This window comes from Malania oleifera, chromosome 13 (genome assembly GCF_029873635.1).
Source record: "Malania oleifera isolate guangnan ecotype guangnan chromosome 13, ASM2987363v1, whole genome shotgun sequence".
Lineage (NCBI taxonomy): Eukaryota > Viridiplantae > Streptophyta > Magnoliopsida > Santalales > Ximeniaceae > Malania > Malania oleifera.
In genome coordinates this window covers 579903-607522 of record NC_080429.1, presented here as the reverse complement: position 1 = coordinate 607522, position 27620 = coordinate 579903, and the positions used below count along the sequence as shown (strand labels likewise).

At 37.5% G+C, this 27620-nt stretch overlaps 1 protein-coding gene across 3 annotated transcripts; it reads right to left on the bottom strand.

The window, feature by feature from the left end:
• Positions 1-575: 575 nt before the first annotated feature.
• Positions 576-26441, bottom strand: LOC131146020 (uncharacterized calcium-binding protein At1g02270). 3 transcript variants are annotated; one of them, XM_058095272.1, is made up of 11 exons: positions 26122-26441; positions 25631-25819; positions 25425-25529; positions 25209-25314; positions 24202-24422; positions 23999-24075; positions 23791-23899; positions 23553-23678; positions 2012-2122; positions 1800-1907; positions 576-1338 (listed from the first exon to the last, which is right to left on the bottom strand). In XM_058095272.1, the coding sequence occupies exons 2-11, from the start codon at positions 25772-25774 to the stop codon at positions 1105-1107; spliced, it is 1341 nt and encodes a 446-aa protein (XP_057951255.1). In that variant the 5' UTR covers positions 25775-25819; positions 26122-26441; the 3' UTR covers positions 576-1104. The 3 variants fall into 3 exon arrangements, with proteins under 3 accessions (XP_057951255.1, XP_057951256.1, XP_057951257.1); XM_058095273.1 differs by having other exon boundaries at positions 576-1335; XM_058095274.1 differs by having other exon boundaries at positions 25425-25523.
• Positions 26442-27620: the final 1179 nt, after the last annotated feature.

The following is a 27620-nucleotide window of genomic DNA, read 5'->3' as shown; positions in this document are numbered from 1 at the left end:
TATTAATTTATTATATATAATGTTATTTAATTATAAAAATTAATTATTTTGACATAATTTTTATTAGAATTGTGTCACATCATATCTAATATTTTTTAAGATTTTCACATTCCAATAATTATGCAGTGTTATAATGCATCTCATGTTGATATTTCTATATATAACTTTTAAACAAAGTATTAATTTTTATAAATAAATTTGAGTATTCACACTTTAATATTATTATGACAATATATCATCAATTTGTTTTGAAAATACATTTGACATTTATTAATAAAGATATTTTACAATATATTATTAATTTATTTTGAAAATACATTTAACATTTATTAATAAAAATATTTTATGCTATATTACTTATAATCATTATTTGGAAAATTGAGTTCGCAAACTAAGACCTCCAACTTTTGAAAAATACGTTTAGCATTTAATAATAAAAATATTTTATGCAATATTATTTACATATAATAAAAATTTTGTCCCCTCCAACACCTCATTCACAGTGTAACTACAAAGACCATACCCAGATTTTGTCGCATACTACAAGTTTTGGCATTTAGTTTAACAAGTAAATAGGGAAAACCAAAAGAAATGTAATAAGTAAATAAAATAACGAGCTTCCGTTGAATTAATGCATAACGCAGTCCAAAATGTCTCAAGGGTCTAGGAGGATGAATCTCATACTGCTACAAAAAATAATTGCTGCCAGGCAACATATTTTTTCGTCTATACAAATTCCCACCCTTCCATCTTCCCCCTCATTTTTATCTATTTGTCTTCTTCCCCTCTCTGTGTTAGGTAAATACAACAGGAAGCTAGATGATGCGGGTAGCTTGGACGAAGGGTTTTTGATGATGAGATAGGCCATCAACACCAATTGGCAAGTTAACAATTGACAATGCCAACCCTGCCAAAGCGGCACCAGCCAACTCAAGCAAGGATCATTGCTCATAGGAAAGTTGAAAGCCCCTGATGGCTATGGTGGCGTCCATTTGACAAGATTTGTATCTATAGCCCCCAACGTTTCTTTGCTCGTCTCTTTGCTTTTGTATCTACCATATATGTACAAATTTGGCACTCAAATTTCGTTGCATGGGAGATGATCTAGGATATCATCTGGCAGCATGGCATCCTCACTGGTGAGAACACCACTGTGAGGCGGGCATGGTCAGAGAGGGAGTAGTTTTCAGGCCACATTCCCTTCTCCACTTCAGAAGGAAAAAGAACAGCATTCTTCACACTGAAACCAATTGTTTGTTGCATAGAATCCTTCACAATATCATTTCGGACTTCACATTCATCTCTTTGCTCGGACCAAATTGGATTCCAAATTCGCTGCTGTAAAACCAATATTCCTCAATGTAACTGTCACAATAATCTAAAAATATGGGGAAAAAAAATTCAAAAATTTTCTCAAAATCACATCAGCAAAATGTTTACTTTGATGACAACAAATAATAACAGGACACAAGGTAAGACATCTAAAAGCTTAGAAGCTTTGTAACAACTGTCGAAAATGTTCAACCTTCTAGCCGCTGTAAAAAAAAATGGGCAACCATCTGGCTCAAAAATTTAAAGGTAAAAAAAATGTTGCAAGCAACCAAGGAAGGTATTGGTTATACCCTCAAGCTCAAATTACCCAGGATTGTTAATTCTGAGTCTCTATTTTGCAATATAATTTTTCTATCAATAATAACTTAAGTTTATTTTTTTACCAAATGACACTTTATCCTATGGGAAAATATTGACATGCAACATAAATAGGAGCATAAAAAACAATTTAAAAGAGCATTAGTTACCTGAAATTCCTTATAATCAAGAACACCATTCCCATCTATGTCTGCTTGGAACCACAATTCCTTTGTCCCTTCATCACCAAGTCCATGGCAATGGCCGGTTAAATTAAGCTGTACAGCGATGAAACATTAACAACTAGTTATCTTAACTCAAAGAAATGCCTTGTGTCTAGAATTTATTTAACGATCTTAACATGACAATGAATATATGGTACCTGTCGAAGTGCTTCGCAGAAACCTGAATAAGTAATGTAGTCAGCATGGTTATCAGCCTTTAGAAAGGCAAATGCATCATTTTCTGTCAGTGAAGCTCTTCGTAGAAGATACTGAAATGAGAATTTTCCACTATTAGACGTAGAAAACACTAGACAATTGTAAATATTCTTTCCCACTACTGAAAAATTAGAATCTTCAACCACTGTTGCTACACCCAATATATATATATATATATATATATATATATCTTCCACAATTCCTTGTCACTACTCTTTAGAAACTGGGAAAAGAATCCTTTCTATAAAATTTTAAAAAATGCCTGAATACATTTAGAATGCAAGATAACAGGTTTAAAGAAGCTACTAAAAGATTTAAGACATGTCATTATTTAGAAATTTGGGCCAATACATATCAAATCTTGCACCTCAAACATAAAATTTCTAGGGGGATAGGAAATCATGAAATGAGAGAATAGCTTCTTTAAATTTGGAAGTAATCACTTCCACATTGATAATTTGCCCCTAAAAATGAGGTTCTTCTTCAGTCTATGCTTAAGCACTTCCATAACAGCCCAACAACAACCCCCCCCCTCCCCTCCCAAAAGGGAAACATAAATATGAAATAATGAGATATGGAAAAAAATGAGCAATGATTGGAGGTAGTCGCTTTCACATTGATGATTTGCTCCTAAAAATAAGGTGCTTTTTTCATTCTATGCCCATGCATGCACTTCCAAACGGCCAAAGTCGCCCAAGAATTTCCCCTCCCCCAACAGCCCCTCCAAAAAAAAACAAAAATATGAAACGATGAGTTATGAAGAAAATGAGCAATTTTTTCACTACAAAAGAAGATAAAATCTAAACTTGTACTCCTGAAAAGATTGATCATGTTAGGAGGACAACTTGGGCACATTTAGATCCTCCATAATACAAGAAGCCAATGACTTCCATGGGTTTCCAACACATGCTTCTAGGATATAGTTTTAAAGTGACAAAGTAGGCAATTAAGATGCTCTCTCTCTCTCTCTCTCTCCCTCTTGTTGGGAAGGGATCTTCGAGCAACAATCGCACACAAGCAAAAATACACAAACAAGAATGGAACACTAGATTTACGTGGTTCAGTCCACTGTGACCTACATCCACGAGAGAGCACAAATCTACTATAACCATCGGGAGAAATATACAAGAAGAAGGAGGAGGCTACTGCCCTCAACTCCTCTCTCACTCTCTCTTCACTCTGCCTCACAACACAGCACCACACACTCTCCAACTCACAGCTCTCTGCACTCACACAACACAGCACCACAACTCACACAATCTGCTGCAACTCTCCGCACATAGCACACACAATTACAAACACATATATATAAACATGGGAGGGGGAAGAAGTCAAATAAGGAAGCTGTAATGTCAACGTGGTAGGCAGATTGTTGGTGGCCGTCCATCTCCAGCTTCAACATTTTCTACTGGAAGGTGCGGCTGCCGACACCCATACGAGCCACACATCCTAACACCTCTCCCTCTCCCTCTCCCTACTAAAAGATTTAAGACATATGTCATTACTTAGAAATTTGGGCCAATGCATATCAAATCTTGCACCTCAAACATAAAATTTCTAGGGGGATAGGAAATCATGAAATGAAAAAATAGCTTCTTTAAATTTGGAAGTAATCACTTTCACATTGATAATTTGCCCCTAAAAAATGAGGTTCTTCTTCAGTCTATGCTTAAGCACTTCCATAACAGCCCAACAACCCCCCCCCCCCTCTCCCATCCCAAAAAAGAAACATAAATATGAAATAATGAAATATGGAAAAAAATGAACAATGATCAGAGGTAGTCGCTTTCACATTGATGATTCACTCCTAAAAATAAGGTGCTTTTTCATTCTAGGCTCATGCATGCACTTCCAAACGGCCAAAGTCACCCAAGAATTTCCCCTCCCCCAAAAGCCCCTTAAAAAAAAAAACATAAATATGAAAGGATGAGTTATGAAGAAAATGAGCAATTTTTTCACTACAAAAGAAGATAATAAAATCTAAACTTGTACTCCTGAAAAGATTGATCATGTTAGGAGGACAACTTGGGCACATTTAGATCCTCCATAATACAAGAAGCCAATGACTTCCATGGGTTTCCAACACATGCTTCTAGGATATAGTTTTAAAGTGACAAAGTAGGCAATTAAGATACTCTCTCTCTCTCTCTCTCTCTCTCTCTACTCTTCTTCCTCCTCCTCCTTTCTCCTTCTTCCCTTCTCCTCTTTCTGCATGTCTATCTATTCTAATTCTAACTCCATCTTCTGCATGCAGCAATTTCTCTTCTTCCAACTTTTTTCTTCTTCTCTTTCTGTTTCTACCTGTCCTACATTAATTTGGCATCAAGCGAGTTCTGGTTCAGTAACACCGTCTTCCTTGCATTGGCCCCCACCATTGTTGTCTCATAATGGTATTGTAGTCATTTTCATTCACCTCCGTTGTTGCCAAAATTGTTGCAAAACAGATAATTCCAACTATTTAAGCAAAGCAGTCAAGCAAAATGGTAAATTTGAAGCCTTGTTCATCAACCTGCATGTTCCGAGAAAATTATATTTGTGCATCATTTTCTAAGCATCATTTTATGACACCATGGCAAGTAGAATCCCCACAAAAGCCCCTTCCTTAAATTTCATCGTTGCCCAATCATTGAAAAAGCTGCCACACGCCTGCCAAACATTTTCCAGTCGACACCCTACAATCCTAAAACTCCTGATCTTTTCTTCCCACCACCAGAAATTGACTCACCACCCCTCAATCCACTAGCAACCAAAACAGAATCCCTGAAGGAACCTCACTTGTGGCACATGTGCCCCACATGCCAATGACACGTGTAAAAAGATCCCATTACCTTTTGCGACTTCCAAACTCACGAGAAATTGGTTCTAGCCACAATATTGTGGTTTTCTCCCTGAGATTCTAAAGTTGTTTGATAGAAAACTGATTGAGCGAGTTCATTCACTTTTTTTTAGGATAACTTCAGCTTGTCAGAACCTTTCACAACTTCCATAACTAAGAGAAATTGAATTCAGCAAGTACCCATAATAAATTGAATTTCATGCACGATATTTTGAAGCTACTTAAAACATTCAGCTAGTGCTTGTTACATACTTTGCGAGATAAATTCAGTTCTGCCATCATAGCATTTGACATTTTGGAGTGAGAACCTCTACTACCAACACCAGATTTCAGGTTAATTAAGGAAGTTGTTCTAATTATCTGGGAGAAATTGAATGGAAATATTTGAAGAATCTATTGAAATCACTAAGTCAGCTTAAAAACATAAAATACTACTCGGCCCGTAGAAATTGACTTGATGTTAGTTATCTAATTGGTACTCGTTTGAATATGCATTGACCCATTTTTGCTCTCTGGTTATTTATTTGTTTTAAAAAAAAAAAAATGAGTCAGCCCCCCCATATCTAGTTTTTACATAGTTGGCAATTACTGACAATCGATAAAACCTAGGTGTCCTGATTTTGATAGTTGTTCAAGTCCTCATTATTTTAAATTGGCATAAGTGACCACTTGAATATTAATTAATACTTCTTGGTTCAGCAAAGCAATATTGGAAAAAAGTTGAAGGCAGCAAATAATTATTTCAGATAACTCCTACAACCACTTGGTCTAAAACAAGATATATTTTAAAAGAGAAATATGCCCTACATTCTTACAAGGAGCAATTAGTGGACCAACAGTGTAGTTTTAAGCAACTTTTTTCATGTTGCATCTTCTTAGTGAGGAACCTAGAGTGGTTATTATGTTAAAAAAAAGGTTAAGATATGAACTTAGGAAGCATATTATTTTGCAAAACCGAGCACGTCCCACCACTCTATCTAAGCTTACCATGTGGTTTTGGCAGCTGAGAGATTTCTCTAGCCATCTACCTATAACACCACTCCATTAAAGAGTTTCAACAGAATAGATAAATTTTTCAGTGGTCAAGAGGTAGTTATAGACCACCCCAAGATGTTCAAGAGAAAATTCAAAATTGTTGAGGATAAACAATCAAATTTTCAATAATAACAACAACAACAACAAAACCAAGCCTTAGTCCCACTAAGTGGGGTCGGCTATATGAATCCTTTTCCGCCAATTTATGCGATCATGGACCATTTCTTTTGATAGATTCAAAGATATTAATTCCTTACTCACTATCTCCTCCCAAGTTATTTTAGGTATACCCCTACCCCTTCTACTGCCCCCCACAGTAACTAAGTCACTCTTCCTCACTATAAGGCCTATGTTGCAAGTGTCCATACCATCTGAGTCGTCCTTCCCTTATCTTATCTTCTATAGGAGCTACACCTAACTTACCACGAATATGTTCATTCCTTAATTTATCTTTCAATGTTATACCACTCATCCATCTAAGCATCCTCATCTCGGCAACTTTTACTTTTTGGATAATATGTTTCTTCGTCGTCCCAACATTCTGATCCATATAGCATATCTGGTCTTATAGCTGTCCTATAAAACTTCCCTTTCAATTTTAAGGGTATTCTACGATCACAAAGAACACTTGAAGAACTTCTCCATTTTACCCAACCTGCTTTAACTCTATGCATTACATTATCTTCAATTTCTCCTTCAGCTTGCATAATAGATCCAAGGTATCGAAATCTACAAGTGCTATTTATTTCTTCATCATCAAGTTTAACTTTGTCTCCAATATTCCTCCTATCATTACTAAAATTACATTTCATATATTCTGTTTTATTTCTACTTATCTTAAAGCCTCTAGATTCCAAAGCTTCTCTCCATAATTCTAACTCAGCCTCTATTCCATCCCTAGTTTCGTCAATTAATACAATATCATCTGCAAATAACATACACCATGGAACCTCTTTTTGAATACTGTTAGTTAATTGGTCCATCACTAAAGCAAAAATGTAGTAACCCGACCCAAAAAAAAAAAAAAAAAAAAAAAGAATATTTTGGAAAAGATATTTTGAGATATTTATATATAAATATCTTGGAGGAGATATTTATTTAGATTACTTAAGGGCTAAGTAAAGATTTATTCTATAAATTCTCTTATTCTCTTTCATTCTCTCATCTCTCATGCTCCTCTCTCTCTCTCTCTCTCTCCTCTACAGGATTATTCTATAACATTCTCTATTCTTTCATTCTCTCTCTCTCTCTCTTTCTCTCTCTCTCTCTCTCATGTTCTCTCTCTCTCTCTCTAAGATCTTCGCCGCCGTCGTCTCCGTTTCCAAAAAAACGGAGGGTACTGCGTGGGATCAGAAGACGAAAATACTACACTTTTATGGGATCGGATCGTCGTTTCGAGAGTTTCGGGTTTTTCCCAAGAATCGACTGGTAGGAATCTGATCCCTTAATTTTGATTGGATATTTGGATAGATAGAGTAGAAAAAACATAGTAGGTTATGTTCTGTGGTTTTAGTTTCGGGGATCTGAGTTGTCGTTTTGGACCGTGTTTCGTACGAAGTTTCATTGTGAATATAAAGTCAGGGGGAACTGTTACAACAGCCTATTTTGGAAAAACTAAACGCTAAAAAACTAGTTTTATGTATAGTATGATTTTAAATGCTTATTTGTGAATTCTACCGTGTAGAAATTGCCGATTTTGACGATTTTACGATTTTGGTAATAAAAAACGGAGGATTTCAGTATGATCTCAAATTTTACAAACATCGTTATTGTGTGTTTATACTATAGTAGAGAGACTCGATTTCCTTTATTTATTTAGTAAACTATGTATATTGAATTTCTATCATTTAGCGGGTTTTTGTATTAAAACTTGTGTGATATATGTTTGAAAGGAATGAATGTATTTTCTATAATAACGATATAGAATAGGGAATGAAATTCCAATTGTTATATTGGACCATGTGATAAACAGCGGCTGGTGATGGTGATACGCCGAGCCGCATCAGTAAAAACAAAGAGGGTATAAACCAGGTGGAAAGACGCGGTTGAACCCGCTGGAATGGGAATTATTTCTATACTATGCATTATAGATTATGGGAAAAAATCTTATCATATTTGTCAATTGAATTATGCTTACAAGGAACACAGCTTGAGAGTCCCGGGAGGGGTATTGAAAACATACTTTCTTTGCAGAGTTGACATAAACTAGTTAGATGAAAGGACCGATATCGTAGCTAGATTGTACACGTGCAACCACACATACTAAAACGATGTGGGTACCAAGATGGTCGGGCCGGGGTGAAAAACATTGGCTGCTATTGCGGCCAATGGGGGCATCAGGTCGGATCGATGTAGGACTCGACAGTGTATCGACCCACGAACAGGGGCATTGGACGAGTACCAGTGCACAACCGAGAGCCAAGGGGTGGGTTTTAAAGGTGGGTATGGTGGTAAAACTGCGTTATAGGGATATTTTGCTGTTAGGTCATTCTGATAAATCATTAAAGTCGAAAGACGGATGTGGGAAATTTTTTACTATGAATTAATGAATCTATACCGGATTGCATTACTGCTATGAAAATATTTGATTTATATTCCAGATGTTGGAATGAAAATATGCATGTATGCGTCACACACTGTTTTGTAAACTCCTTCTTCCTTACTGAGAGGTGTTCACCTATATACACTTTGTTTCAGGTCCACCGTGCGTCGGTCTAGTAGATAAAGGACTAGGGAAGTTTATTTTGGTTAGCTTACGTAAGCATCTAAATTTGTACCAAAACCTTGTGAAAAGTCCTTTTTGGAGGGTTGTAATATTGACGATTACTCTAGTCCGAAAATGTATGTAAATTATGGATTGTATTAGTGACTCTGGTATAAGGCTAGTAGTAATCACAATGGATTGTTTATTTCTTTTTCGCCGACCATTTACATCATGATTATGTATGTTTAACACCTGTAGTCCCTGTTTAGGAGGGTTGTATTCATATCTTGAACAGGTATAGTATTGATGATGTGGAATGAAACCTGAGTCAGTGTTAAAGGAAGGGTCGTTAAAGTTGGATCAGAGCCCGTAGCCAGTCGGAAGTATGATTTGATCATACTGCCTGGTTAGGGATATGTGCTAAACTGCTAGTTGTTCAGTCTAGGAATATACCAGAGTATGGAATGGATATAGACCTTGAGTTTTTGTGTGGTAACCTGGAAGATGAAAGTGAAAACAATGGGCAGCACCCTTCTGTGTTTCTGGATCCTTCGAAAGGGTTCAGAAAATCATGGCAATCTATTGATGGTGTTGTTTCCAAGTGGAAACGAGCAGAACTTGAGTTAGAATGATGATGTCTAAATTACTGGAGTACCTCGATATTCAGGATGTGGATTTAAGGAACTGAGTTCTATAGTATGATAGTGTTAGTTGATGCTTAGGCTATTACCTTTAATGAATTCTCGTAAATGTTTAGGATGGAATCCAGGGAATATCACTGCCAATATAGGTGGCAGTAGTAGTGAGGGTGCCGGCCCGAGGCTGGCGTAACGATCTACTAGGTGTTACGTGAATTCGCCAGCAGCTTATGGCTGAGGTTAGTGTCGTACGAATAGAGGCAGGATCGTCCTATGACTGAGTTGGGTTGCTCTACTGGCCGTTCACCAGATGAAAGCCCTCTGCTTTTGTGGGCGGTACAGATCCAGTCGTGACTGAGAAATTGGATCCATGAATGATCGAGAAGATCTTAGGGTGTAAACTGCACTGAAAAGCAGAAGAAATCACCTTCGCCCACGTTCACAGTTGGCAGGGGAGGCGAGAGATGAGGATGGTGTGGGTCGGTTAGCAGATGGAGGAGAGCACGACCGATACGATAGGTTGACCAGGAGCCGATTCAAAGAGCTCTTCTTTGAACGTTATTTTCCGGCCCACAATGAGAAATGCGAAAAAATGGAGAATTTATGAATTTGAATCAGGGTCACTGACAGTGCGCAGTACGCTGCCAAGTTCTAGGAGCTGTCCGATTTGTCCATTCGTTGATTCCTGATGAAGCAAAAGAAGCTGGAAAGTTTAAGGAGGGGTCTGAGGAGCGAGATCCGTAAGCGACGGCGATCTGCCAGTTACAAAGATTTTGACTACGGTGGTTTTGATAAAGCCACGGTAGGTAGCAGAGGAGTGTTTTACTAGAGGATGCAGCGGTTAAGGTTACGGAGAAGAGGCCGCGCCTCCCTAATTATTCATCTGGGGCAGGACAGAGTAATGGAAGAAAGAAAATAGTGGTGGCCACTCCCAGAATGACCGCAACTGTTCCACATTGCTCTTTATGTGGTAAGAAACACCAGGGGCGTGTTGGTTTGTCTACGGGCGCCTGATGAAGTGTGGTCTAGACAAGGACATCAGGATGAGAGATGTCCGCCTGGAGGCAGATGAATGATGGAAGTAACACAAAGCAATACAGAGGGATCAGCTCGACACAGCGTGGAGGTCAGCAGGGGGGTATGCCAGGCTAGGTTAATCTCTCGACTCCTGTGATGCTGAGAAGAACGCTGGTGACGTGGTACACAGGGTATATTTATGTGTTTTCATGAAGCCGTATAGTACTTTGTTCTGGAGCTACGCATCTTTTATTCCCGTAATTTTGTTTAAATTATGTGGTTTGGAGGAGGTGCAAACTGTTGGATTATGAATTGGTAGTGATACGCCGTCTGGTATGCAATCGGGTGTAGTAAGTTAGTCCATAACTTCCCTGTGGAAATTCAGGGAAGAATACTACCAGTTAACCTAGTGGTCTATGACATGCATGGTTTTGATATCATCCTTGGGATGGACTGGTTGTCGGCCAGTTATGCTAGTATTGATTGCCGCAGGCGAGAGGTGTTGTTTAAACCACCAGGGGAGCAGGAATTCAAATTCCAGGGGTCGTGTGTGCGTTCTACACCACAAATTCTTTCAGCTTTGCAAGCTAGGAGGCTACTCCTAGATGGCTGCCAAGGGTATTTGGCGTTTGTGAAAGATACGCCGGTTGAAAAAAATAAGTTGGAAACAATTGCTGTAGTGTGCGAGTTCCCTGACGTGTTTCCAGAGGACTTGCCAGGGTTACCTCCGGATAGGGAAGTGGAATTCGCGATAGAGCTAGTTTCCAGGTACGGCGCCGATATCGAAAGCTCCGTACCGTATGGCTCCAGCTGAATTGAAAGAACTGAAGGAACAACTTCAGGAGCTCCTAGACAAGGGGTACATTCGTCCTAGTATTTCTCCTTGGGGAGCTCCCGTTTTGTTTGTTAAGAAGAAGGATGGGTCGATGAGGATGTGCATCGACTACAGAGAACTGAACAAGGTGACGATAAAGAATAAATATCCGCTACCTCGAATCGATGATCTGTTTGACCAACTTCAAGGCACGCAGATCTACTCTAAGATTGATCTACGATCTGGGTATCACCAGCTGAAGGTGAAAGTGGAAGACATTCCTAAGACGGCATTTCGAACTCGGTATGGCCATTATGAATTTATGGTTATGCCTTTTGGTTTGACTAATGCACCTGCAGCGTTTATGGATTTGATGAACAGGGTCTTTCACGAATATTTAGACCGGTTCGTCGTGGTATTTATCGACGACATCCTAGTGTATTCTAGGAGCGCTGCAGAGCATGAGGGGCATTTGAGGCTTGTCTTGCAATGCTTAGGAATAAGAAATTGTATGCTAAATTGAAGAAGTGTGAGTTCTGGCTAGAGCAGATTGCGTTTCTTGGTCACGTCGTGTCCAAGGAAGGTGTATCTGTGGACCCTGAGTAAGATTGAAGCAGTAGTGAACTGGGCGAGACCGAAGAATGTTCAGGAAGTAAGAAGCTTTTTAGGTCTTGCAGGTTACTACCGTCGTTTTGTAGAAGGGTTCTCCAGTTTAGCAGGTCCTTTGACGCGACTCACGAGGAAGAACGTGAGGTACGTTTGGACTGAGGAATGTGAGTTGAGTTTCCAGGAGCTGAAACGGCGACTGGTTACTGCTCCAATCCTGACCATTCCTTCAGGGGATGGTGGATTCGTTATTTATAGTGACGCCTCTAGGAAGGGTCTTGGTTGTGTTCTAATGCAGCAGAGCAGAGTAATTGCTTACGCTTCTCGGCAACTTAAAGAGTACGAGAAGAACTACCCGACACATGATATGGAATTAGCAGCGGTAGTATTTGCATTAAAAATTTGGAGGCATTACTTGTATGGTGAAAAGTGCGAGATTTTTACTGACCATAAAAGTCTTAAATACTTTTTCACCCAGAAGGAGCTGAACATGAGACAACGCAGGTGGCTAGAGTTGATTAAAGACTACGACTGTGTTATTAGCTATCACCCAGGAAAGGCTAATGTGGTAGCTGATGCTCTGAGTCGGAAGTCTGTTGATGCGTCTATTTCAGCGATTAGAGTTCAGCACCAAATTTGTATGGACTTGGAAAGGTTGGGCTTGGAAGTGGTAGAAGAAAATCATCAGGCTGTCCTTGCCAGCTTGGTGGTGCAACCGACCTTACAAGAGAGGATCCGTGTAGCGCAAAAAGAGGATCCAAAGTTAGTTGAGGTTATAGAAGGAGTTCGGAATGGTTTCAAGCCGGACTTCAGTATTTCTGGTGATGGGATACTGAGATTCCGCAGCAGGGTTTGCGTTCCGAATGATGCTGTGATTAAACGGGTTATTCTAGAGGAGGCACACCGTTCGCTCTACACTGTACATTCTGGTAGTACGAAAATGTACCGGGATTTGAGGGAATCTTTCTGGTGGTCTAATATGAAAAGAGAGATCGCCCAATTTGTAGAACAGTGCCTGACATGTCAGCAGATTAAAGCAGAACATCAGAAGCCGGCAGGACCACTTCAACCACTCGACGTCCCTGAGTGGAAGTGGGAACATGTCTCAATGGATTTTGTGACAGGTTTACCTGCGGCGATGCATGGGCAGAATGCCATATGGGTTATAGTAGATCGGTTGACAAAGACTGCACACTTCATTCCAATTAGAGTCAGCTACTCTTTGAATAAGCTGGCAGAACTTTATGTACAGGAGGTGGTACGACTCCATGGTGTTCCTATATCTATTGTTTCAGATCGAGATCCGCGTTTTACATCTCGTTTCTGGAAAAGTTTACAAGATGCCTTGGGATCGCGATTGATGTTCAGTACGTCTTTTCACCCACAAACGGATGGACAGTCGGAGAGAACTATTCAAACGTTAGAAGATATGTTGCGGGCTTGTATGCTAGATTTTGGTAATATTTGGATACGATATCTACCGCTTGTTGAATTTGCATATAACAACAGTTACCAGGCGAGCATAGAGATGGCACCTTATGAGGCTTTGTACGGTCGTCGGTGTCGATCTCCGTTGTACTGGGATCAGGTAGGTGAGCGGCAGATACTAGGTCCAGAACTGATTCAGCAGACCTCTGCAAAGGTTGCATTGATCAGGGAAAGAATTAAAGCAGCTCAGAGTCGACAAAAGAGTTATGCTGATACTCGTCGGCGAGAGTTGGAATTTGAAGTAGGAGATATGGTATTCTTGAGAATCGCTCCGATGAAAGGGGTGATGAGATTCGGGAAGAAAGGGAAGCTAAGTCCTCGGTATGTCGGGCCTTTTGAAATCCTTGAAAGGATAGATTCGGTTGCTTATCGAGTGGCTTTACCTCCAGCATTATCCCGAGTTCATGATATATTTCACGTGTCTGTACTGAGGAAGTACATACCAGATCCATCGCATGTACTGAGTTACGAACCTCTAGAGATCAGTGAGACTTTATCATATGAAGAGGTACCAGTACTGATATTAGGTCGGAAAGTTCAGCAGTTACGGACTAGGGAAATACCGCTAGTGAATGTATTATGGCGTAACCATACAGTGGAGGAAGCTTCATGGGAGTTAGAGTCAGAAATACGCCAGAAGTACCCGCAGTTATTTTCGGAAGGTATGTAATTATGTATAGTAGTATAGGTGGTATGGTCTTCGGGAGAGTTTTGTGTGTGTAATCTTCCGAAGCATCACATTGTAACCACGGTATTCCTCCGCCATAAGCGAGGGTAGATAATAACTTCGCGCCGAAGCTGCTTTGAGGGTGGCTGCCGACTCTTCTGTAGGTCTCTGACGTAAGGTTGAGTACGTTTGGTATCAGTTGGTGAATTTCGGGGACAAAATTCTTATAAGGAGGGGAGATTGTAGTAACCCGACCCAAAAAAAAAAAAAAAAAAAAAAAAAAAAAAAAAAAAAAGGGATATTTTGGAAAAGATATTTTGAGATATTTATATATAAATATCTTGGAGGAGATATTTATTTAGATTACTTAAGGGCTAAGTAAAGATTTATTCTATAAATTCTCTTATTCTCTTTCATTCTCTCATTCTCTCATTCTCTCTCTCTCTCTCTCTCTCTCTCTCTCTCTCACAAGGATTTATTCTATAAATTCTCTTATTCTCTTTCATTCTCTCTCTCTCTCTCTCTCTCTCTCTCTCTCTATCTTCTTCTCTCTCTCTCTCTAAGATCCTTCGCCGTTCGTCATCCGTTTCCAAAAACGGAGGGTACTGCGTGGATCAGAAGAGAAAACTCTACACTTTTAGTGGATCGGATCGTCGTTTCGGAGAGTTTCGGGTTTTCCCAAGAATCGAGGTAGGAATCTGATCCTAATTTTGATTGGATATTTGGATAGCAGTAGAAAACATAGTAAGGTTATGTTCTGTGGTTTTAGGTTTTCGGGATCTTGAGTTGTCGTTTTGGACCGTTTTCGTACGAAGTTTCATTTTGAATATAAGGTAAGGGGAACTTGATTACAACAGCTATTTTGGAAAACTAAACCGCTAAAAAACTAGTTTATGTTATTATGTATGATTTAAATGCTTATTTGTGAAATTCTACCGTGTAGAAATGCCGATTTGACGATTTTACGATTTTTGGTAAAAACGAGGATTTCGACGTATGATCTCCAAATTTTACAAACATCGTTATTTGTGTTTATACTATAGTAGGAGAGACTCGATTCCTTTATTTATTTAGTTAAACTATGTATATTGAATTTCTATCATTTAGCGGGTTTTTGTATTAAACTTGTGTGATATATGTTGAAATGGAAATGAATGTATTTTCTATACTACCGATATAGAATATGGGAATGAAATTCCAATTTGTTATACTGACAATGTGATAAACAGAGGCTGGTGATACGCCGAGCCGCATCAGTAAACAAAGAGGGGTAAACCAGGTGGAAAGACGCCGGTTTGAACCCGCTGGAATTATTTCTATACTATTGATATAGATTATGGGAAATAAAATCTTATCATATTTGTCTAAATTGAATTTATGATACACGGAACCACAGCTTGAGAGTCCCGGGAGGGTTGAAAAATACTTTCTTTGCAGAGTTGAAATAAACTACTGTTATATGATACGGCACGATATCGTAGCTAGATGTACACGTGCAACCACACATACTAAACGATGTGGGTACCAAGATGGTCGGCTAGCAGGGTGAAACCATTGGCTGATATTGGGCCAATGGAGGCAGTCGGATCGTATGTAGGTACTCGACAGTGTCTGCACGAACAGGGCATTGGACGAGTACCAGTGCACAACCCGAGCCACGGGGTAAAACTGGTTATAGGGATATTTTGCTGTTGGTCATCTGATAAATCATTAAATGGTCGAAAGACAGATGTGGGAATTTTGTAATATGAATAATGATATACCTGATGCATTACTGTATTGAAAATATTTGATTTATATTCCAGATGTTGAATGAAAATATGCATGTATGCAGTCACACACTGTTGTAACTCCTTCTTCCTTACTGAGAGGTGTCTCACCCTATCTTACAACCTTTGTTTTCAGGTCCATCCGTGCGTCGGTCCTAGTAGATAAAAGGACTAGGGAGTTTATTTTGGTTAGCTTACGTAAGCATCTAAATTTTTGTACCAAACTTGATGAAAGTCCTTTTTGGAGGGTTGTAATATGACGATTACTCTAAGTCCGAATGTATGTAAATTATGGATGTATTAGTGAACTCTGGTATAAGGCTAGTAGTAATCCCAATGGATGTTTATGTTTTTTCGCGACATTTACATCATGATTATGTATGTTTTACACCTGTATGTCCCTGTTTAGGGAGGGTTGTTTCCATATCTTGAACAGGTATAGGTATTTGATGTATGTGAATGACACCTGAGTCCGTGTAAAGGGCCGGGTCGTTACAAAAAAGATAAGGACTCAAAGCAGATCCTTGATGTACACCTATGGTAATTGGAAATTCTCTAGTTTCTCCATCCATAGTCTTTACACTAGTCATTACTCCATCGTACATATCCTTAATGACATCGGTATACCTACAACATACACCCTTTTTTTCTAAAACCCACCATAGAACTTCCCTAGGTATCCTATCATATGCTTTCTCAAGATCAATAAATATCATATGCAAGTCCCTCTTCTTTTCCCTAAACTTTTCCATTAATCTTCTTAAAAGATAAATAGCTTCTGTGGTAGATCTCCCAGGCATAAAACCAAATTGATTTTTTGAGATCTTCGTTTCTAACCTTAATCTTTGTTCAACTACTCTTTCCCATAGTTTCATCGTATGACTCATAAGTTTAATTCCACGATAGTTATTACAATTTTGAATATCTCCTTTATTTTTGTATATAGGTATTAAAGTACTTTTCCTCCATTCATCTGGCATTTTCTTAGTTTTTACAATTGTATTAAATAAATTAGTTAACCATATAATTCCGTTATTACCCAAGCATTTCCAAACTTCAATTGGGATGTTATCTGGTCCCATAGCTTTCCCATTTTTCATCTTTTTTAGTGCAAACTTAACTTCCTTAACTCTAATTTTTCGAATAAATCTTATATTTTTAGTCTTTTCCTCATTTGACAATTCTAAATTTAAGCCTTTTATTTGGTTTTCGTTAAACAACTTACTAAAGTAACTTCGCCATCTTTCTTTAATATCTTCGTCCTTAACCAAGACAATATCATCCTCACTTTTTATACATTTTACATTTCCTAAGTCCTTGTTCTTCCTTTCTCTAGCTTTCGCAAGTTTAAATATATCTCTTTCCCCTTCTTTTGTACCTAATCTATCATACAAACTATTAAATGATCTATATTTAGCTTCACTAACAGCCCTTTTTGCATCTTTTCTTGCCTCCTTATATTTTTCAAAGTTATCGCTGTTTCTACATTTTTGCCACGTTTTATACCAAAATTCTTTTTGTCTTTATGATTTTTTGTACATCTTTATCCCACCACCAACTTTCTTTGCTATTTGAGAATCTTCCCCTTGATTCGCCTAAAATCTCTTTTGCTATCTTTTTAATAGAGCTAGCTAATCTATTCCAAAGAGTATTTGAATCTATCCCATCCTCTAAGGTCCAATCCCCATCTTTGATCATTTTATCTTTAAATTTTATTATATTTTCTCCTTTTAGGTTCCACCATCTAGTTCTCCTACACTGGTTTATTTTATCCTTTTTCTTCCATTTTTTAATGCATATATCTAACACTAAGACTCCATGTTGTGTGGTTAGACTTTCACCTGGAATAACTTTACAATCCTTGCATGATACACGATCTACCCCCCTAGTTAAAAAAAAATCTATTTGACTTTTATTTTGTCCTCTTTTAAAGGTTATTAAGTCTTCTTCTCTCTTCTTAAAGCAAGTATTCATTATACAAAAATCATATGACATAGCAAAGTCTAAGATCATCTCCCCAGACTCATTTTTGTCTCCATATCCATATCCTCCATGTATCCTTTCATAATTTTTATTATCTCTTCCAATGTGTCCATTCAGATCTCCTCCTATAAATATTTTCTCAGTCCCTGGTATGTCTTGTGTAATACTATCCATATCTTCCCAAAATTGTCTCTTAAGATTTTCTGCTAAGCCAACTTGAGGAGCATAAGCACTAGTGATATTTATTATCTCTTGTCCTAATACCATTTTGATTTTTATAATTCTATCCCTTACTCTAGTTACATCCACAACGCTATCTTTTAAGTTTTTGTCTATAATAATGCCTACTCCATTCTTATGTTTTTCTTTTCCAGTGTACCAAAGTTTAAAACCTGATTTATCGATTTCTCTAGCTTTCTCCCCCACCCACTTAGTTTCTTGAAGGCAAATTATATTAATTCTTCTTCTAATCATTGTATCCACAATTTCCATGCTTTTACCCGTAAATGTCCCTATATTCCAAGTTGCTAATCTAATCCTAGTTTCCTGAACTAACGTCTTTACCTGCCCACGTCCAGAATGATGCAGGAACCCTCGCATATTTGACACCGTACCCGGGCGCCGACACGGCGCGTCGCTTCGAGGCGACGACCTAGCCCACCCTCGCCCACTTTTCGCTACACCTGGGTGGTTCAAGTGCAACACGTCGCTCGTAGGGGACGCCCCAGCAAATATTCGGTAAGGATTCATATCATAGTAATCTGACAAATTTTACGCTGGCTGTCAGCTACCTAACGCAACCCTCCTCCTTAACCCGGGCTTGGGACCAGCTGTGTGTGAAAAAAATTAGGACATTTAAGTGCATCACAGGCGGAGTTTCAAAATTTCAATAATGCTTATGTAAATATTGTATATTAAGTTTTGTGACTACATAAATAATTTGCATATGTTGGTGCACAATCTGGACATGTATCTTCTTATTAAAATAGGGCCTTAGACTTGTCTCCAGAGAATCTAAACACTGTGAGTGCTTCTATGCCAGACTTGGTAATGATGGCCTTGACTTGTCACCAAACTTGGTTGTTGAGACTTGTAAATGAAGTTAAGATCAGTTGCCAACAACTAGGATAGATATGTTTGTTAATGACCTTGCTATCAAACCTCAATTGTCCATTTCTAAACCAAAGCATGAAAATTTAGTTGTCCAGAGTTTGTTAAAAATTCTTTGATCATAAACCTATTGTTGAACTCTTGAGAGAAGCTTCTATATCGAATAAACAATTCCAAATCTAGATAAACATCCAAATCCAGATAAACATTTCCATCTTTCTAGAATACAAACTGAAGGCACATTTATTGGAGTTGGCAATAGATTTGGATGTTAAATTAATTCATGGTCAGAGGACTCATTATTTATTAGATGACATTGGAGCCTTCTGTGCTACTTGCAGTTCAAGGGTCCTTCTATACTCTTTCATAGCTATTTAGGACGCAAAGCAGTTCATGCCACCTCTTGATATGTCAGACTTTCTTCCCATTCATGGAGTTAATGCTATTGGACTACTTCAAAACTAGAGATTGAGTTTTCACAAGGAGCGTTTGATGGAGGACGCTCCAATGGAAAACTATAGATGCTTCTATTATAGCTGTAGATTTAATGTTAAGGTGTAAGAAGTGCTGACAAAGTATTTGATAAAAGGCTAAGGAGATATTCTGCAGAATGAATTAATCTCTTGCATTCATTTTCAATGATTGATTACACAGTGATAGGCCTGAATATATAGGCCATTACAGGAAACAAACTTGACTACATTTTACTATTTTGTCCTGCCACCTCAGCCATTCTGTTAGCTTGAGATTCCTCTGGAATATTTGGCAGTTGGCTGATTTCCTTGCTGTGCGCTGAGTGGTGCAATCTGGTGTGCTGAGGAGGAGACATGGCTGTATCTTCAATATTTAAAAATTAGGATTTTTACTTTATTTAGGAAAAACTCTAGTTATTTTCGAAGCTTTTTTAAAAATAAATTCAGATATCTTGTGTATTTTAAGTAATTTGGAATTATTTTGTAATTATTTGTTTTAGTTGTAAGGACTATCTTTGTGTATTGTATAGGAGAGTTATCAAATTGAATACAAAGTTTGAGAACTTGTTTCTTTCCCTCTCTCTCTCACATGCAACCTATCATTCGTCTCTTCTTCTTCAATTTTCTCCTCCTGTTTCTCTCTGTGCTCCATTTCTAGCTTCCAGGTCTGCCTACACCCTTTAGCAGTTTCTCTTCTTCTCCCTCATTTTTTCATCTTCTTCTCTCTGTTTCTCCCCCTTAATTCTCTCTTTGTTTCTATTTCTTCCTGCCTTACATCAATCAATCATCTTGTGAATTACATATTACCATCTTATTGGTACCTTACGGTGGAGGGTGGCTAAAGCGTCATAAATTGGGGAGGACAACACCAAACTAAAGAACTACAGGGGCACGAAGGATTGTAACAAAAGATCACTTCACAAAGCAGTGGCAAGTTCTCCTGCTTGCATCAACAAGCAACAAAGAATGGTTCTTGACCTCAGAAAAAAATTTTAACAGAAAAAGAAGAGATTTTATTGAAAAGAAAAGGAAGTACAAAAGGATCACACAAAATCTTCCTTATGAGACATAAGGAAAAAATTCAAAATAGCACTGCCTATCAATCATGCTCTAAGTCTGAAAAGGACAATCCTATGAAACATCCTTTGTCAGAGATGAACTAAGAACATCAGCATAAGACTTCCTCAGCGTAGTACCACTTCCACTTTGTTTGATCCTTCAAAGAGTTGTTGAACCATCACCAAAGAAAAGCATCATCCTTCCAGCCTTCAATTGTCTCTCTTCTCTACCAAAAATCACCTTAAAGAGCATCCACCACCCAATAGCTTCGACACCTCATTGGAAACGAAAAGAACTGCTTTGACCTCCCTCTTTCTACTCTGCAAGCAAAGAAACCTACCCTATATGTTCCAAGTAGCTTCAAGTGAAGAAATCCTCCTTCCACCCCAAAGAGCAAATGCCATATAACTCCTAGCTAACGCACAAAGCCCTGATCAAAATTTGTAATCTAATGCAAGACCCACTAATTTTCTTCATTGTTAAGCACCAAAAAGGGCATAATGGCTACCCACAAACTTGGTTATATAAAATCAAATCATTATCCAATCTGTCAAAGTTAAAAACCTTTCTTTCTACCTTGAAAGAATGATGATATCCCAGTTTCTCCAGGTTCTGGTTTTAAGATTGTTTAGGGTTCATAGTTTGAAATTAAGGTTGGGTACTTAGGCTGTCAAGGTATGATACTGGTAAGATGGTAATATATTGAAATGGTTGAATGGGAAAGAAGTTGGGTAGGATTCATGGGAAAAATCAGTGTGATGCAGAGGCAGCATCAACGTTTTGCAGCCATAGAGAAATTACAAGAGAGGAGATACCAGGGGGAACTCACGTTCAATTAACAATTCACATTCATCAATAACAGCCTACAAATGGCGTTCATAGACTATTTATAAGAAAGCCTCTTTACATGAAATTATACATAAACCCCAAAAACTACATTACATTACAAATGTACCCCTACTTTACACAAATATTACAAACAACCCCAAAATACACATAATCCTATACTAATTAATACTAAACACACACTATAAACTACTAACTTAACCCCACAATTCCTTAACCCAACTATTCTTAATTATTTTCCAGCAAGGATCTTCCTTAGGTTTTACTTCTTGTCCTACATCACAGTGTTATGGTTGAAAGGTTTTTAAATTGCAGGCACAAAAAATATAAGGCACTGGTAAAAGTGGAATGGCAATGGATTTTATCGTTGGAGTTCATTAAAGTACATCAGAGTCATCATTGGAGTTCATTAAGAGTACGTCATTGGAGTTCATTAGAGTAAAACAAAACTGATAAGTTATGCAATCCAGCCTGGCCTCGGACAATATTAACAACTTTTTTACTTTATTTTATTTTTGGAAAAGAGCAATTTAAATTTCACATTATTATTATTATTATTATTATTTCATTGTGGTTATTATTGTTCATCTGTTATCTACTATTAATTAAGTCGCAACTTCCTCTGATGTTCAACCCCATCTAATGACAAAATAAGTCTACAACCAATCTTGGTAACATAATAGCATTAAGGGTCAAACTGTACCGCTCATTTCCAATGTCTTCCTGTAGATGAGAGAGTGCGGAAAAGATGAATTGATATGGTCTCATGTTGCAACTGCTGTGTGGATAAAAAAGAGGAGTCTCTCAATCATGTTCTAAGTTAGGATCCATCGCAAGTATGGTTTGGAAGAGAGCAGCGTCTGTCTTGGGAATTCTAAATTTTGAGGTTGAACCATGGAGGGTGAAAATTAGTGGATGGTTCAGATGTGCCATAAAAATCAACCCAAAAAGGTACAATCATCAGTTTATTACCTACTATAATTTCTTGGAAACTATGACTCAGACATTGCAAAGCCCACATGGAAGATAAGTATGAGTCGGGAAATGTTGTTTGGTTATCTATGAGGTTTTGGCTCGCAAGAATTGCAGAAGACGTGAAGGGTTCTCTACCCTCTATAGATAAGAATTTATTGGAAGAGCTTTAGGTGTAAACGAAAATGCCGAAGTTTAGAACTCCTAGAAAAGTAGTCTGGGAAAAGCTTTCAGTAGGTTGGTTGAAGCTAAATATAGATGGCACTTGTAGAGGGAATCCGGGTTCCTGTGGTGGTGGTGGTATCATCCGAGACTCATCGGGTAATATTAAGGCCACTTTCTCTAAAAAATTTGAGTTAGGTACTAACAATGGAGCGGAGTTGCAGGCTTTTACTAGTGGTGTTCAGCTTTGTAAAGAGTTGGGATATCATAATATTTGCATTGAAAGCGACTCGGAATTGGTGGTGAGATGGCTCACATCTGGAATTTGTTCCTCTTGGTACTTATGGGACTTTTGGGAATTGTTACAAGAGGAGTTACAAGGTGTTCAGTTCTCTATAAAGAACCAATTTAGAAAAGGTAATCAGGTGGCAAATTTCTTGGCTCGTCAAGGCAAGGGAGGCAATATGAGGAGATATTTTATAGGTGATGTGTTGCCAAGTAAAATGAGAGGTCTCATTCATATAGATAAGATGAGTATTCCAAGCCTTCGTCTTTAATTGTCATCATTTGGTTTTCTCTGTTTTCCTCTGATTTATGTTTGCGAGTAATTGACATCATTTTGCAAGTAATTTGTTTATGTTTGTTATGTTTGGTTTTAATTATATTTAAGCATGATTAAATTGTTTTAGTTGGATAATGGTTCTAGTTTTTTAGTATTGGTTTTGATGCCTGGGATGGTTTTCTTAGTTTAATTGTAAATCCCATGTGTCCTACTTGTAACCACGGTATTCCTCCGCCATAAGTGAGGGCTATTAATAAAATTGGGGTTTTCGTAAAAAATAATAATAATAAATAAATTGCAGTTGGCAAACCTACTTCACAATAGAACACAAACCCTTATCATGTGTACAAGATTGGAACCAATTACTAACAAAAGTTGCTACTATTTAAGTAAATTTCTATCCTCTAAGAAAGCATATGTTGTCATGTGCACAAGCACGTGCATTATTTGTGCACCACTTATTGTTAATAATAATAATAATAATAATAATAATAATAATAACAATTATTATTATTGTTATTGTTATTATTATTGTATTTTTCATTCCAATTTGAGTGACCTCAATTTCAGTTACATATTTATTATTATTCCAATTTGAATTACCTCAATTTCAGTTACTAACGATCAGATATGAGAAACAAAGAGGCATACAAAGTAAACACACAAAAGCATAATCACCGCATCTAAAATGTATCAATAAATGCAGGCAAAATATACAAGTTAAAAAAGATGAATGGCTCACCTTGAACATGCCGAATACAGCTTCATTCCAGCTTGTTTTTAGTAGTTTCCGGTACTTATTAGGATTAAGAAGCCATATAAAATCTACACCACAGATGTTCCCCCGATGGTTTCGGTGGCTAATCCACTTCATAAAATATACAAAATACACGAGGAACATGATAAAACAATAAAAGCATTGAGACAATTTTCTACCAAAAACAAATTTAAATTGTGATAGTGAATGTGAAGATGGTGACCTTGTGTGCATCTGCATCTGTGTATTGATGAGCGGTGTCATATGATGATACAAACCCCTGGGACCTGAGGAACCTGTAAACATGCCCACGCTTGCTTCCATTCCAATCACTACAAAGAGCAGGGAGGAAAAAATGCAGAAGAATTAAGCAATTACAAGTAATTCCAATGAATGAAACTTTTAAAACAGAGAGTTGACTGTGAATTTACCCACAAAGGATGATGGGCATGGGATTGAGGCTATGTTCTTTCTGATAAGATTCAACATATTGCAAGATTTTGTAGACCTAATACAACAAAATAAAGAAATACAAGTGAAGATGAGGAACAGTAACTAAGGTCACTAAGGTTAAGAACTCTTGATAAAGCAGAAATATGCCCAAAGGTAAGACAAAGAATACAAAATAATATACCTGGTGCAATCGTACCAGACACAGGCTTGAATCGTGGGGAAATAATAAGTGAGTGTTCACAATGAGAATTTCTTGCCGAGTATTGCTGTTTCGGCTTTGTGAAAAGGGGACAACTAACTCAACGTGTAACAGTTGAGCAACACGATCGCCACAATCATTGAAATGTAATGCTCGATGGTTAAGAACCTTGAAGTAGTCCTTATGTACAGCAGTCAGCAGACCTGTAGGCTTGAACAGAAAGATCTTAAATTGGGAGGGAAGACAACATAAATGTCAACCAAAATATAGATGACTTTATCATTCCCCACACAAGTTAGAACATCATTTAGTCAATTTATCATTTCAATGATTTATTTAACACGACCATCGCTTTCATCCCACCCCTTCCTTTTCCGAGAACTGACAAATGACAATTACTCATAGAACACAAGAGAGTGTGGCAGAGCAAAGTAGGAGTATCTAGCATTCCGTATATAAAGAGAAAGCATACAATTATCTATTTGCTATCCAAGAGCATTGGTACATAAGAATGAAATTTAATTCGGTGGAATGAAAACTTATCACTTGATTTCTTCAACTTTTCTATTCAAATTTTCATCTGATTCCATTTACACCCCATTTGATTCCACAAACTAAACATGAGGTAAATTGCTCCAATAATTAACTACATATGCGATCAGGTTTTTTGTTTTTTTCCTTCTTTCGCAAAAAAAATAAAATATAAAATAAAATAATAAATAAATAAATCACAAAATAAAAGGATCTGGAAAACTCTAGATGGTACTTCTTCTTCTTATTATTATTACTAAACTGAGCACTCAAGAACAAAATATATTGGTTAGGAATTCTGACACCCAATATATTGGTTACAAAGAGCTTGATTTCTCAAAAGCATATAATCTAAATCACATAGAGAATTCAAGTATTACATTTACTAATGGTATTGGAATCAGAAGGCGGTAATCCCTAAAAATAACCAAATTAAAATGAAGGATCATGATGCCAACCATCTCCACGGTTGTTGGTCCGAGCAAGCTTGAGGGTGGTATAACCAGCATCGCCCAGTCTCTTCTCATATATATTCACAAGCTCTTCATTTCCAACCCAGAACTCCTATGGCAAACCAAATACCAACTCAAGTTGGTCAAGTCGGAATGACACGTTGTGGAAATTTATTCAAACCAAACATTGGATGGGAAAGATAAGTTTGTATAAATGGGAACCTGAAGACAAATGATGGAAGATCTTTCGCACAACAACCAATCCAATATTCTGTGGTTCCTGGCAAGCCAATTGGCTCTGTTATCGCTCTCGCGGCGATCCTGATCCTTCAGATGTTCAACCAACACTCACCATTACAATATTGAAAGAAAAGAACATGAAAACGATGAGAGAGAGCGAATTTGATATGAACTATTAAGAAGAAGACCTCTTGGTTGAGGCGTTTGTAGATGGGAGCAAGGATGTTGAAGGTGGTGCAGGTAATGCAAGATCGGTCAGTGACGCAAGAGGCGATGGCATAGCTCCCGATTCTCGATACCCTGGCTCTCACCGTTCTTCTACCCTTCACCATTCTTCTTCTTGAAAATTCTCAAATCAATGGTCGTCCTCAGCAAACCTGATTGATTCATGAAGAGTTTTTTTTTCAAATAAATGCAACAGATTTTGATTTTAAATTTCATTTACATTAAAATTGAATCATTGTTTGAAACTAGAATAGCTGTTTATGAAGGTGTTGGGGGAATGGAAATGAATGGGGATTAATAGAAAAAGAGAGGGAGAGGGAAGGCGAAGAGATGCAGGGGTTTGTCTTGATGATGCGAGGATGGAGTTGGCGGGGTCTAATCAAATATAATATAATGTAATGAAATGTAAATGATGATGTAAAGTATGGGAGGGGGAAAAGATAGAAATATTTACAAATTGGAAGGAAGTCTCCGTCCACCGGTGCTGGTGATGAAGTCGCTGCAATATAACTAAGGTGGCGGTGGTGGGGGTGGTGGTGGTGGTGGTGGCGGTGATGGTGATGGTGATGGTGACGGTGATGATGACGGTGATGGTAATGGTGGTGGTAGGCGTGGTGGAGGGGCACAAATTTGATCAGCATTAATGGCAGGGGAGAAGAATGGAGAGGAGTAAAGAAGAAAGATAGGGAAAAGAGGGAGAGGGCGGCGAGCGATTCAGGATCTCAGAAATCAGAATGTGTAGAATAGAAGAAGAGGTGGTGCAGATGGATTGTCAGATTCCATAATTATATTTTTATCATTATTAGTTAATTAGTTATTTTAAATTTTTTATAAAAAAAAACAACTGTATCTCATATTTATCATATTTGTAATGATGAATATGAGAAAAATGCAAATCAGTATTTTCATTTTTTTTATTGTTATAAAAACCACATGTATAGCATTATAATAAATTTAGAAGGAGGAGTGGGATTGGTAATTCGGAAGCGCAAAAAGCGGCAGCGGGGGTCCAGGCAGGCGAGCCACCTCCCCTTCCGCCCACCAATTGCATTGCCCATTTCACTACTTTTAAATGCCACTTGTTATTGTCTTTATTTTTGTTTTTTTCACTCATTTTTTATAAATTATTAATTAATTTGTTTGCCTTGACATGACATTCCGCCATGCTCAACTTTAAAAGGAAAGACAAATTAATAAAATAATAACAAGAATATTTAATAAATAAAAAAGAGATAGTCTTGTCTTTATTGTCGCCTCGTAACATAAAAACCCATGATCCTTTATAAATATATATATATATTTCTTTTTGAAACGGTGTATCCATATCCACTATAAAAGAAACTAGTCATCATGTTAAATAATAGGACCCGTGACATTATAAGCCTATGTAGTAAAAATTAATATAATAAAATAGGTGAATTTCTCTTGTTTTACTTAAATTATCTCATCTATGATGTTATGGACGTATAACTTTTTTCAAATGAAATGAATCTTGTCAGACCACAAGACTTTTGTCCACCTCTCATCTTGCCTATTCATCATTTTTTTTTATAGCTAATTATGTACACAGTATAAAAGTTTTATTTATAATTTGTTTAACTAGTAATTAGTCATGTGGGTTTTATTTCGTTTTTTTTTTTTTTCCTTAAAAAAATGGCCCATGAGTTGATGTACTCCATTTTATTTATAATTTTAGGTAGACTTTGTACAATGAGATAGCTGAAAAAATTAATTTTTAGAATGCATTTTATTCAGATACTCATATCTAGAATCAAATCATGAGCCCATTCTTATTCAAAACATTACTAAAATCATTCAAAACTCATCTTTGACGCATGAGCAAAATAAGTTTAATTTGTTGGAATGGTAAAGCTTTTTAAATAATTAATTTACGCAACATAAATAATGTTTTTTTTTTCAATAAACTTAGCAACTTAATGAAGGGAAGCCAAA

What these genes read in the sequence shown, in the direction of transcription:
- LOC131146020 (XM_058095272.1), bottom strand. Translation starts at nt 25,774, where the DNA reads ATGGTGAAGGGTAGAAGAACGGTGAGAGCCAGGGTATCGAGAATCGGG. An exon ending in GACCAACAACCGTGGAGATG is followed by an intron (nt 24,423 to 25,208) that starts GTTGGCATCATG and finishes TCAAGCCTACAG; the next exon opens with GTCTGCTGACTGCTGTACAT. An exon ending in ATGCCCATCATCCTTTGTGG is followed by an intron (nt 23,900 to 23,998) that starts GTAAATTCACAG and finishes TGCTCTTTGTAG; the next exon opens with TGATTGGAATGGAAGCAAGC.